Here is a 14590-nt window from a genome sequence, read left to right as displayed (position 1 = left end):
ATTGATGTACTATAGCGGTATCTTTATGTACTTAAGAAATTTGCATTGGTTTTGGGAGGAAGCGACAGAAATTAGACCATACAGGCTCACCTGGATGCAATATGTTTCCCCGAGCTTGATTTAATAGTCGTGGCTTCCTTGCATGGCTTTAATCTTTCATACGGTTCCGAATGCTCTCATATTCACAATTGGAGAATATAAGTGCCTTGTGTTTCTAGTGCTGGAAGAAGAACTGAATAGATTGAAAGTAGCAAAAACCTGCTGACATTCTATTTCAGTAATGTTGACCGCGTTAGTCTGAACGTTACCTCCTCAGTTTCCCCGTAGCCCTACACAATCTTCGGTGACCTCATGATCGACGAAAATTAAGTAAATCTTTCCTCATCTCGTTCATGTTCTATACTGATATCACTGATATCTGTTAACTCGAGACGCGCAGTAGATGGAGGCGATGGAGAAGTACGGTTCTTAATACACATACCTTACTCACGTATCTATGTAACATTTTATTATTTATTGTGAATAAATAGTGAACCGGTTTTTAAACATAAACATAGACAAGATCAGTAGTAACAGAAAAATAATCAAACTTCTTTTTATAGACACTTCGTCGAGTAATTTCAACTTTCAAGTCCTTGGCTACGTCTATTGGAATTCGTCCTTTTCTAATATTTTAGAACTCGTCTTTAAATTAGGGTCAAACCAAAGCATGCTAGCTTTTAACTCCTCTCATTCATGATGTAGAAATTTTATTTTTTACCTCCTTAACTCACATCCTCTTGGCAAAGTGTTCCAAGTAAGTGTTCCAACATTTCTTCAGTTTGTTTATAAACATTGCTTTGCACTCACTTCAGTACTCATATAAAAAGGCAGAATTTTGTAACAATTAGGCTTTTTCAAAAAACCACACCGAATAATTCGTGTGTTACCTTTGTCGTTTTTGCTGGTTTATAGTGGGCGTCCTTAGCAGTACTAGAAAAATGTTTATTGGTTGAGAACCTGAGCCTTTCAGTGCCCTTTTTACTATTGGCTTCCAGCACTACAGATGAAGATCATAGCATCACAATTTCCGTGCAACACTGATTAAATTTAATAGTTTTGGGCTTTCCTTCCCCTTTTCCGTTTCGTTTGAATGGTAACTCAGTACACATTACCACCCAGTGCTTTTGTTTGCAAGTAACACACTTCATTTGTGTTTTACATCTGTTAGACAACTTTTAAACCCACAAACCAAGATTGTTTCCTTTTCTTGTGTCTTGTGTAAAGGAAGCTTTGAAGTTTGATAGTAGTCCTTAGTTCCATTAGGCTCATTACAAAATGTATTACTAACTGAGAGTTTAATTTACACTCACAATCAATTCATTTGCGTTCAAAACGTGTTCGTGTTCTTTTTCCATCTCTCTTGTTGGAATCTTCGGTGAGTTTGAATGAAAGTAAATTCAAAAATTTATTCAGATGGTTGATCCATATTTTGCTGATGAGGATTAACAACCTCGAAATCAATTTTATGTATTGTTAAAAAATAATAATAATTGCTTTCTTCTTTCGTTGAAAGCAGGTTTGCCGGACACGCCGTCACATAGGACTAAGCCTACTTATTTTGAGTAAGATGTGTATATACCAATTTTTAAATAACTAACATGTTTTTACTCTTAAGGGATTTCGATATATGACCATCTTTTTATAAAATTGCAACGCCTACACTTTTGCTTCCCCCATTTTATTCCCTTGTAAGGGAAAGATCAAAAACGCTAAAAATCGTGTCTGCTTAAATTAAAAGTCTAAATGCCAATTGTTATCCTCAGGGATTTTAAGTTATAGGACTCATACAATTTTAAGTCCCATCCTTTTTCTTCGCACATTTTTCGCCTTCTTGGTGAAATATTAAAAAGCGCTTGAACACGTCTTTAGTTTATTTTAAATGGGAAATCTAAATACCGAATTTCATGTATCTAACCTTAAGAAATTTCGACATATGATCAACTTGTTATAACAATTGTTATCCCAGACTTAATCTTCTAGGTTTTTTTTGTTCCCTTCTAGGGAAATAAATAAATGGATTATGTTTGTAAATTGGGCGTCCATATAGGAAATTTCATGTTTGTAACTCAGAATTCAGAAATATTGGGAATTTAGTTTAATAATTGCCTGCCTATTTGCCCGTTGCTCGTTGAATCTTCAAGAACTTCACAAATTCTATCTACTCTCAAAATTTTAAGTGTTAAGCTATTTGGCCTAGGCGTTGATTAGTCAGGGTTAATTTTGTACACAGATTAAGCTCAATTGATTGGTATTAAGTGCCGAATCGTAGCTTTTAAAAATTTATCATCTTTATAAGAAAAGAATAAACGATAATCAAAAGATAAATGTTAATAAATTTTCGTTTGTACTACAACCGGAAGAAATTCTAAAACATTAGCGTTTAACGAAAAAATGTCCGAAGATGTGACACCGATAAATCTAGGTGACCTGAACAAAATAATGTGGGTATAGGTTGGCCTAATCCTTCATGCTTAGCTTTCGACAAAATCGAGAAAAGCTTTTTTAATCGTTAAAACTCATGGTGTACAATATTCACGCCACTTATAAAAATGAAACTGATTTCAGAGCTTCAATAAGGATTTTGAAATACTGATTAAATGACAATATGCTCAGTTGTTCATGAAAAATCCGGTTTCCGTTACTATGGGAAATGAAGAAAATAATAAATGAAATACCTTCGTTACCGTAATAGCTCACTAAAAATCGTCCATGGTTAAAATATTATCCTAGTTTTTCAAAATTAAATTCTAGTAATTGTTATTCATTTGTAATGCATTTTGCTAATTAAGTTTCAATTTAACTTTAACCTGTAGGCAGTGAGAATTAATTTAAGTGTTATACAACATATTATGTGAGTCAAGGCATTTCAGAAATACTCTATACCAGTATTAGTTAATTTGTAATTTAACGCGCCAAGTAAACATCATTATTATTTGTTATAAATTGTGTCAAACATTATTTTCAAGTCAGTCGTTGAAAAGTAACAAAATTGTTTAAACTATAGCTATTTGCTGGGCAGAGCATGTGAAGTTTTCTGTGGTCCAGTGCTGAAATATTCGTCTCAAATCCCTTTCAGCTTTTTTTCAGCAATTCTTAACATGTTCTTCATGACACAGAAACAGCTATTTCCAAAAGCTGCGCCACAACAGAACAACTAGTGTTCGGCAAAATAAAGTTAGGACATTGGAACTAACCAATAATACTGATCCCTATTACAGAATGTAATGCATGATTTATATAAATGTGTATTATTTACATCTCTCAAAATGATAACAATAATTATTATTTTTTTATTTATTTGACAGCCAGGCGTTGCAGTTCCGTACCAAATGTTTCTTTACGACCCATAATACAAAGTAATCTTTTGTTAGTTTTAACAAGCGGATCAGGCTACTATCGAAGGAGCGAATTGTATATTAAATTGTCTATCATTCACAGAATTGTTGATAAATAATCAACTCTCCTTGACATGATAATGCTCGAGTTAATAGATTTAAGGGCCGTAACGAAATCAAAACTGGTAACAATATAAACCGCCGGAAATTTCTGTTTATAATAATTTACATAATATTAGGATAATTTTCATTCTCAACAGCTTATCAGCAGTGAACCTACAACATACGACGGAGTCTTCACAACTGACTAAATTTCGATGCCGTGGTAACGGTAGAAGAATAGATTTTCGAAAGAAAGTCAAAGTTATCAACAATTTAATTTGCTAGATATTTCGATACATAAAAGTGCGCATACCAGGATACCATGCACATAATAATAGGATACTTAGGCGTGATCCTACATTTCCGTCTCTGAATTTCGTATCCCAGACAGACATGAATGACAAACGGAAAGAGGAGCTCATTTTATCGCTTCTTATATGTTATTTTTTAAAATAGTGTGACGTAGGATTTTAAGATGCACAGTAGGTATGCAGAAAAGTGATAAAGACCGGAAAACACCGTACTAGGGTGGAATGACCAGATTTGAAAACGCACACACAAAAAAGAGAAACTCGGGAAATGGGCCTCTTTTAACAGTCTATCTAGATATAGTCATTTTTCTTATTCATTTCAGTGAGTAAGGAGCTTCTAGCTACAGAGTAACCAAATTATTTCTCCTATTTATTTGGATTAAAAACATGAGAAAGTTTTAACGTCACACTCCAGCACAAACAGTGAACAATTTTTGAAGTCTAATTTAAAATTAGTTTTGAAATATTTTGAATAGCGGTAATTTTACTTAACTGTCAGGCCAACCTCGCCACTTATGTTGCTTATATTTTATTCCGGTCGACAGGACAAATACAAATTTTAACGACATAGTTCAGTAGAAAAATAGCACAATCGTTATGGAATAAATTTTATGTAATGAAGATTTTCACTTTACATTAAGCCAGAATCAGTAACTAATTTTTGATTATCGTTCATTCTTACTTGTAGAAATATCCGAGGCACAATGCAGTACAAACATAACTTAACAGACTAAACATAATTGGGAAGTTCTGAAATCTTTTGAAAAGTGACAATTTTCACTTGTCTATTAAGAAAGCATCACCACTCAATTTCGTTTAATATTTGAACGGCTTGGACGAAGACATTGTTAAGCGCTACTTTTGGTTAAATTAAGTTATTAAGTGGAAAGTGTTGGGTTCGGACTGCATTACATGTAAGCAATTTAATTTGGGAAATGTACCTGTAGATGGCAGGGGAAACTTTGGTATATGTCATTGCATTACAGGGAAATGTTAAACTTTCTTTTCCAGTTCACTTGGAAGTTAGGAAATGTAACATATCATTGTCTTCCCCTGAAACACAAATTTATTTCAGTTGAGAACACAAGTTTCAAATGACGATTTTAACTCGACGTCAAGCCAACATCGGCACCTAATTTTTGATACCGTTCATTTTACTGATAAGAAAGAAAAAATCTGAATGGCGCAATTCTTCACAAACGTAGCACAAGTAACTAAGCATAATTTGAAATTAAGTCTAAATCATTTTAAATTTTGTAGAATTCACAGAAGGTGAGAAGGTTTAAGTTATGGATTTCCCTCTAGAATAAGTCTTACAAACAATGGAGATGGCAACATCCAAGTCGAAGGACTACGTCATGTCAAAAAGAAGATATATGGTTGAAGACTGAAATATTGTGAACACATTCAACACATAACTTAACAATCGAGGTAATATGTTGTAAGATTCTCATGTGAGAATTAGAAAGATGCTAGAGCGACAGGAACGTATGTAGAAATGAAGATTGTCCAAAAGCAGCGTAACGTATTTTAACTGAGTCTGATTTATTTTTGCTACATTCGAAGAGAGCATGAGCATTTTAGAAATTAACAGGGAGGTCTTAAACATTCTGATGGATACATATAAGGTACGAATAATTACGGAAAAGGGGAATGAGGATATAATCCCTACATCTGATGAAAAGGAAGATAATAGTGACAAGGCAACATTTATAATATAGTATGTGGTACTTTGCAAAGCAATATGAAAACGCATTGCAGAACATGCAGAAAAGTTTAACAGCAATCTCGTAAGAAACACTGAATACAACATTGGTCTTAAAAACGACATGGAAGGCAATAAGCAATAAAGCGAAGTAGATCGAATGCTGATAATAGAAGATTGCACAACTACTAAAAAGCGTGAAAAATGTACTGAAGGAGGTTTAACTATTCTAAGACAGATATTTTCAGGCGAAGTGCAATAGAAGTGAAAGAAAGCGAACAGATACAGTGCTGCAATAGAAAGATGAATTCGACAAGAAGCATGAAACAAGGAAAGGTGTCAGCACGTCAATTTACTAGACATAATAAACTGAACAAGAACCGGCAAATTCAAGCATAGCTTTACACAAAATGACAAAGCGATAGAGTTTTCTAGGAATGGGGAAGTGTCATGCTCATGTACTACATAAAAAGGGACATAAAGTAATGGAAGATCATGGACATGTCAAGCTGATAGGTCAATATTAAGAATGTGTAAAAAGCTTCCAAAAGGTTTTTAAAATAAGGATTAATTGACAATATACTCAGTTCGTGAAAAATCCGGTTTCCGTTACTATGGGAAATTAAGAAAATAAATGAAATACCTTCATTGCCATAACAGCTCAATGAACATCATCCATGGTTGAAATGTTTTCCTAGTGTTTCAGAATTAAGTTCTATTTGTTTTTCATCTATAATGAATTGACGAAGTTGTTTCAATTTAGCTTTAACCAGTAGGAAGTGAGAGCCAATTTAAGTGTTATACCTCATTTTATGTCAAAGTATTTCAGAAATAATCTAACCAGTTTTAGTTAATTTGTAATTTCACGCCAAGTAAACATCATTATTATTTGTGATAAATTATGTCAAACATATTATTTTCAAGTCAGTTGGTGAAAAGTAACAAAATTGTTTGAAGTGTAGCTGGCCTATAAATATTTTTCCTGATATTTGAAAGGTTCTTTTTTTTTTTTTTTTCTCGAAAGTATCGATGCTCCTATTAAACTTAGCTATTTGAAGGAACCTTGCATTTTGAAGTGTGTAACACAGTAGATCATGTAAGTGAAGGGGAAACTGATAGAATGGTGAAACAAATATGAATTAGGCTTATGAATTGCGTTTATTGACTATGAAAAAGTTTTCGACCCTGCGAAGACCTCGGCGGTTGTTTATGCTATTAAAGCACACAGTACCCAAGAAGCTTATATGAAAGCTATAGATAATGAAGATAAGAAAGCCACTGTAAGTATCCAACAGTCTCTCAAGAGGAAGACTATCATTACTTAGAACATGTAATAGCCGGTCTCTGCAAAGACTGATGGAGGAAACCATTGTACGAGGGTGGAAGTGCTACATTATACGGTGAGAACTTACAATAATGCAAAGATGTAAGACATGAAGTATTAATGTTAGTGAATAAGGCTAACAAGTAGTCGATGATGAATAAGTCAATAATCTGCCTTCTTTGATTTTGCCTAAGATTAATGTTATTTTACTTGCTTATTTTGACCTTTTACCTTAATATTCTGATTATTTAGCCGCCTAGGACAACAAATACATAATTTTCATTTAACTTAATTATCCATTATGTCATTACAGTAAGATAAATCATCGCAATCATATGTGAATCTTGCTTCCGACTAGAAATAGAATCGTTACGAGTTCGAGACCCGGGTCTTTCGAACTATCTAGAACTGAACATACAATTAACTTAGCTATTAGTATTTTCTGTTAAATTGTATAACCGTAGAGCCCAACTCATAGGACATTAGTTGAGAAAATTTCTAACTTTTTAAATGAATCTCGTGTAAAAACAATTCCAAGAATTTTTCTCTTCGCAATCAAAGGAATATGTGTATGTGTGTGGCTCCTGCGGAGTCAAAACACTCTCGCTTCTCTAAATATGGTGCTGAAATGTAGCGTAGAGACTGAATTTCCTCTCAGTGCATTCCTATGTACAGGTTTTCATGGTTATTTTTAATCATTGCGTTTTCTAACAGGAAGCCTTTTGGTGGGAAGGAGAGACTAGCAGAAAGAGTGGGTCATTCGGATCCAAGATGCTGAAGAATCATCATAGCGTATGCTGATCTGTGTATAACATAGTTAATTTTTGAAAGTTGATACGATGAATTAGTAAAATTATCTACTGAGAATGCAAAATGGATTATTTTTTTAAAAAGACATATATATGTATGTGATGTGTTTGTAGTGAAAATAACACAAAAGGAGAAAATTAAACTAGTAAAGCAGAGCTGTTCACCTATAATATAATATATAATATCCTTTTCTGGAGGAGCAGCGGACGGATGTGGACTATTATAACCAAGATAAGTAATACAAATGGAAAGTGTTTGAAACTCCATAAATAAACTGTGAATCGTTCGCGACAACTTCGTTTAGTACAGGACCTCATAAAAATATATACATACAAAAAATGATTATTGTGTTGAGCATATATTGATATTTGGTCAAATTTATATATATATATATATATATATATATATATATATATATATATATATATATATATATATATATATATGTGTGTGTGTGTGTGTGTTTTCTTTGAATTTATATGTATTTGCATGTTAACTGTTTCCATATGGATGAAAAACAATATAATTTAAGTATGCATGTAACCAAAAAGGCGTGTTTAAGTACTAAGTTTAATGTGTAACGTAGAAGTTCTCGTTATAACTGAATACCATACCGTTGCATGAAGGACCACGGAAACATAAATCTGCTTGTACTTTGGATGTAGCAAGCTAGAAGTGGTAATTGTGATACGTAAATTTTGTTGGCGTCTCTGGATTTTCTTTGTGCTGGTCCGTCATGCAATAAAGAATCGGTGTTATTGCATGACGGACACAGCCAGGGTAGAGCTGGAGGGGCTTACAGACTAATCTAAAGTGCAAGGTACATTTGTGTCCTCTTAAATGCTAGTGAGACACGGAATAGTAACATCTATATCTTTTCTAACCAGCTACGAATAATTTAGAATGTGGTACCGAAGGACTCTACAATTACATACGCACCAATCTTTATGTTCTTACGAACAGCTGATTAACCCTTTCCCCTCGAATTTGTTTTGACACAGCAAGCTGTACAGCTCGGATTTATTTTGAGATATACCCAGTACTTGAGTCGGCCAATACAAATACTGGTAGCCTTCATTTGATTGCTTCTGTGGATTGTAGCACTTAAAAACTATTCTCCCTTTGAAGCCCACTCTACTTTCATCGATGCTTACATTTTGTCCTGGCACAAAAAATTCCCTAAACTTGTTGTCAAGATGTTCCACAATGTTTATTATCTTTGAACCCCTTGCAGGAACACCTTGTTGCATCTGAGGTGCTGGGGGGCACAAGTGAAGCATCCAAAAAATTAAAAAAAAAACTATCGTGGTTGAAAAGGTCCTTATAAAATGAACATTTGTCCAACCATTCCTCTGAAAAGTAATCTTGTATGTTTGGTTTAGGATTTAGTGCCTTATTTAGTATTACACCCAAAAATGCCTTCAGTTCAGGAACTGTCATGACATGCCAAGTGAACCTTTCTTTGTAGTGGCATTTGTATCTTAGACTTAGCATACTTGTTTGTTTTATTTGTAATTTTCTCAAGCAAAGTGTCACTAAAAATAATTGAAAAAATTCAATTTCTGTAGTTGGCCTTCCAACAACTGGTGGTTTATACCCGGAATTTGCTTTAAAGGGTATTTTTGGAAAATCTGCATCATTATTACCATAGGGAGTCCAATTGTCCCTTGTCAACACATCACCTGTCACTTGGTCATCATTTTCATTATAATCGGAAGATTTATCACCACTACTTTCTTCACTCAAACTATCATTATCTAAATATTCGCTACCACTATCAATGAAATCGGTATGTAAGGAGTTAAATAGTCGGCCAAAAATGGCAGAAGTTGTCAACTAAATCATACAAGCGGGGCTATGTCGACATGCGAATAATTAAAGCGTCAAAATTAGTGCGGGGTAGCCCCTACATACGAGCGGAAAGGAAAATCTCGAATGTCGGGGCTCTCCATTTTGCTTGAATTCGAGTCCAATTCGCAAACTTTGGCCCACGCAAGGTAAGTCAAACGATTCGCTTGATGCTTTGATGATCAAAAGAAATATCAAACCCAACCGATCATATGCTATGAAATAACGAATTAAGGAGAAAAAGGTTATAGACTCTGTTTTCTACGTGGTGTCATTATCAATAAAATCTTTCATGTCACATAGCTGCGCTTAAACCTGTTCTATCTGCCTTTATAACGTTTCGTCAATTTTGGTGTCATGAACTCTCACGAGAGAATGAAGAACATATGGACGACTTGGATGCAAAGTGGTGTAAATTCAAAACAAGGTTTTCCATCGGAGAACATTGAACTTCAACATCTCCAGCAGTATTCAGAGATATTTTCACACTTGATTTACGTCATACTAAAAGTTTGACCAAGGCGTGATGCTAACTTCTGTATTTCGTAAAACATTGACGATGATTTCTACGATTTATATAAAGAAAAGACGAGTTACGACTATTCTGAAGGGTTGTCCAAAGACATTAGGATGAATCGGGTGATAGAGAACTATACGGCAATTTATGTTTTCCTCTGATGTGTTTGGGCAATCCTGGATAATAGTTCAGGCCGCTTTCTTTCGATATAAATCGTGGGTAACATCTCCAATACTTCAGGAAATAGCATCATGCGTTCGTCAATCTTTTAGTACGAAGCTAACCACACGTGAGAACGTTTATGAATATGGCTGATAATGATTTTTCACAACTGTTTGTATATGATATGAAATTGTTTGAAAAATGTTCCGTGAGAATGACGTAATCACGAAGTATTTCTAGGCCGAAGTGGATGTTGAAATCATGCCGGTAGCATATTAAACAGTTTGAAAACTTATTTATAGAGCGGAAGGCAAGAATCCAACCCGGACATTTCACACTATTAACATAAGATGTCTAGAAAGAAATATATTCTTATCAAAAGATAAAGTTCGTAATATTCGTCCGGATACTCCATCACCTACCGTACTTCTATCATAACTGTCTTCGGGCCACAAATTTTAAGTGCAGTTCGAACCATGTGTACCTTGCATGTGTTAAAGTGACAGACTAAAATCGGACTTGGAAGATATATCCATATGTAATTGTTATAGACTTGGATATTACCATAAATAGGCACACGATTGTGTTTATGCAAAACCGAAAACGGAAACAAGGCTTTACAACGTGGTTGCGAATCCTAGTCTGAAAGATGATGCTTTCTGACTATAAGGTAAATCGTCTGTCAAATGTCTATTAACAGAAGAAAATTTTTATCACAAATCATGCATTATTTTACACCTGAGCAGAAATTTACATCGTAGTCACTGGGTATATTTGACGTAAACGCAGACTTGAGCAACTACACATAAAAATGTCAGTGTTGGCAAATTTTGACACGTAGGTAAACGCAGACCAGTGAGAGATAACGAATAGAAAGCTGCTAACAGAAAAAATTGTGATCATGTTATGTTCTTTAGCAGATAACTCGTGATTTTAGCTAAGTTAGAGGTGTTAAATCGTGAAGTCCAATTAATCCTAACAAGTACTATTTTCATTGTACAGTCATATCACATTTGTTACACAAACATGAGAAAGGCATTTTATTATACAAGTAGAAGACTTCACATTTCTACGTAACACCCTTTAGTTGGAAACATGATTATATATAAGTTAGAAGTATTAATTGATATGTGAATTCCGTTCTCTTCTAATACATACCCCTTATATTGTGCAGTTGGATGACATTTTGTTATATAGACAATACATTTTACTTACATAAACAAACATCTATACAAATTTCTACGGAAATAAGAATTGTGATCATTTTGTATTTCTCTGCAGAAGTACCTCTAATGTCAGAGCAAGAATACTCAGGAAGCATGCTTTTGTTCCATTCTTCTACTGGAATGTTTCAATTTTCTGGTAGAACCATTTCCTATGTTCATCATAAACAGGCAATTTTGTGGAAAAATCCAAATGTGAGTACAAAGGAAGGTATTTCCAGGAACATGTTACATCCCATGGTTTGGAAGCAGTGCACGATATCACCAAGAAGAAGACTTACGGAAGTATAACTGACGATTTGAATGAAAATTTGCATAGTTGTAGAACATCGAAAAACAATCGACACGTATTTTTTTTTTATTTCGGGAATGGTGCGGGTTTAAGGGTAAAAACCACTCTAAACCTTAGTTGTGGTCTCAAAGCATAGATAGAAAACAATCATATAATGTAGAAGAAAACATAATGACAGAGGGTAAGGACAAATGAAGAGGTGGTTCGAATTTAGGGTCCACTGGATTTAACGCTCACGTCAATAAGAAATATGTGGATATGGTTTGCAAGCTGTCAGGTATCTTAGGGCCAAATCATTGGGAGATAAAAGAAAGGAAGTTCATAATAAATTATTATGGAACATGAAGAATTCCAAATTTAAAAATTAAAGCCATTTTCGTGAATTTGAATGTTGCTGTTTAGAATTTATTATTTAAATTTGCAGCCATTTGGAAAATAGAAATGAAATATGTTTAGTGTATGTTCGTAAGATTATAAACGGAATTAGTTAGGTAAATATATAACGAAAACTGATTCATAGTATACTTTTTCTTATTTCTTTTAAGTAACAGTGCCAATAAGAATGAACGAAGCAATTTCCTTTGTCAGTTCACTGTTAAATTATCGATGTGCCTTGATGGTTATGTGCGGATTGTTATAGAAACAATGAAATTTATGTTGCGAGCCCATCAACGTGAAAACCTAAACTGAGTGTTTTCAGGATTATATTATTTAGAGGTATTCACCACATAGAAACTTTCACACTGGATACGGCAGATATCAAGCTGGTAAAACTGCAACAGCATAAATCGTCCAGTTACACAGTTTAGATATCACTAGCGGATGGAAGCTTAGATCAGAATCCTGATATTTCCTTCACTAACATCCCAGTGAAAGCCTTCAGCGCAAGTACAGAAAATGGACTATTTTGTATTTGGACTTTCTCGTAAGGTGCCCTAAGGAAAGTACCCGAACAAGAATGAAAAATATATCCTTGCACACCTTGAACTAATTTTGTACAATGGAATGAACTTTGTTTGGTAATCATCCCAAGAGGTAGTTATCATATAGATCATAACCGGATGTGAAATGGTGGATTGCTAAGACAGGCTCTATATGTTAATATTACTCTGTGAAAAAATGAAAGATTTTGCATAAGAGAAGGAAGTCTATATCTTCAGTATTAACGAACTATGCGCTCTTCTATGGATTAACTTGGAGATACCTATAAGCTTTAAAGGGAAGAAAAAAAAAAATAACTTCAATTATTCTAGTAAACACTGTTGAATAATAGTTCTTGGTTTAACTGTGTCTTGACACAGAGTAAGGATAGGTTTTGCTTAATAGTGTACCAATATTATAAAAGCGTAATATCGTGGCCAAATATAATTTTTAATAGTAATATGTAAAAAATAACTAGTTACGTGTATACAATTAGAAATTTACACTACATAACGCTTAGTAATACATAAGCAATAGATTTGCCATTTAGCTTTATTTAAACTTCTCAGGTTAACATCATTATTATAGGAATAATTTATAGAATAATACACCCCTACTTAGCCATTACTGGACTAAAACAAACTTTCACTCACACTGCAAGCAGACTAATCGTTCAATTAGATACGCACTCCATCCTTTTGAAACCAACTCAAACTGTCATTTGTGAGGAAACACATTTCAGCTCCCAAGAATCCAGTATAATTTATAGGATCTTTAGTCCTATAAACTTAAATCGTTATCTGATTCCATAACATTAGTTGAGCTCATATTGACGTACATGAACTCTGCTTACCATTACATTATCGTATGTTAACAATATGTATACTTCTTTATTGAACTGATTTTACTGTTTTATATTTTTCACTGAGCATTTTCAGTGCTACTAATTAACTTTATTACAACTGTATAATAACATTTGATACTACTTCAGATAGCAATCCTCAAAGTTTGGAAGGATAATTACTGAATAAATTGTGGGTGTATTCTTACATTGTTCCTTTTTCTATTCTTTCAATTACCTGAACTGAGCTTGCAAATATGACAAAAAGATTTCATTAGTTTTTCAAACATATATTGAACATATTAAATCACAAGAAAAATAAGAATACATCAAAATTTACATTTTGGAATAAATTCAAAAAGAAGCTTAGTCTAAAACCTGAAACTGTTTTGATTTAACCAGACTTCACAAACAATTAACAGCAGTTTATGAGTACATAATTCTGTATAACAGCTTTTTCAAATAAATGATCTAACATGCCAATAGAAATGCAGAAGTTAAATTTTTTAACGGTACATGTTGAACATCTTGCACACGTGTACTATTTTGAGCTTCTCATGTATAATTCTTGACAATTCTAAACCAAACTTACAATACGGTAATTTTTTTTTCAAAATATTTTAGGATTTATTTTAAATAAAAAATTTCATCCATTTTGTGTGTAAATGGGAATGAATTTAAAAGACTTATTGCGTTGCCTCTTTGAATGGCAAGGTTTACCCGTTGGTACAAGAAATGTTTGCTTCTAGGGTCACCTGATTTATTAATTAAAGCTGACCCCAAATTTGCCAAAAATTTACTTGTTTCTTTACTAAAAACACCCATGGTTTCAGTAGCAAAGGCAATGAAAAAATGATGATCTTTTAATTTTGAATATTTCGAATGCTTTCGTTTACTAGCTGCCTCGGCTGCACTTCCTGCCTCCTCGCTGGTTAATGTTATGTATGAGGGTGCGAAAGTGTCTACGCATGTAACATCCCACACTAGACTTTGGCCTCTTTTCCAGGTAATTAAAGTAATTCCGTCTGATCTTTTGCCATCATCCCGTAACATTCCTGTTGGTTCCAAAATGCTAGGAACGTCTATGCTGGCGAGAGTTCGCTTTAATATTTGGTTTAGTTCTCCGTGGCGTGAAAATCTCCCACTGCTTCTGATGC

The 14590-nt window shown here is 33.9% G+C and overlaps 1 protein-coding gene across 2 annotated transcripts in view; it reads left to right on the top strand.

Annotated features, from left to right (window-relative positions):
* The window catches only part of LOC145671397 (uncharacterized), a 31568-nt gene extending 19419 nt beyond the window's left edge, over nucleotides 1-12149 (top strand). The window contains exon 3 of one of the 2 annotated variants that reach the window (XM_081740522.1): nucleotides 11438-12149. In XM_081740522.1, coding sequence (XP_081596648.1) covers nucleotides 11438-11522 — 85 coding nt within the window. In that variant the 3' untranslated portion in view covers nucleotides 11523-12149. Of the gene's footprint in view, nucleotides 1-7533; nucleotides 7999-11437 lie in introns of those variants that run through there. The other variant, XM_081740523.1, reaches the window with a different exon arrangement.
* Nucleotides 12150-14590: the final 2441 nt, after the last annotated feature.

Source organism: Thermobia domestica, chromosome 15 (assembly GCF_964235325.1).
Source record: "Thermobia domestica chromosome 15, izTheDome1.hap1.1, whole genome shotgun sequence".
Classification (NCBI taxonomy): domain Eukaryota; kingdom Metazoa; phylum Arthropoda; class Insecta; order Zygentoma; family Lepismatidae; genus Thermobia; species Thermobia domestica.
The sequence above is the reverse complement of the archived record's forward strand: the minus strand, read 5'-3'. Positions and strand labels throughout refer to the sequence as shown.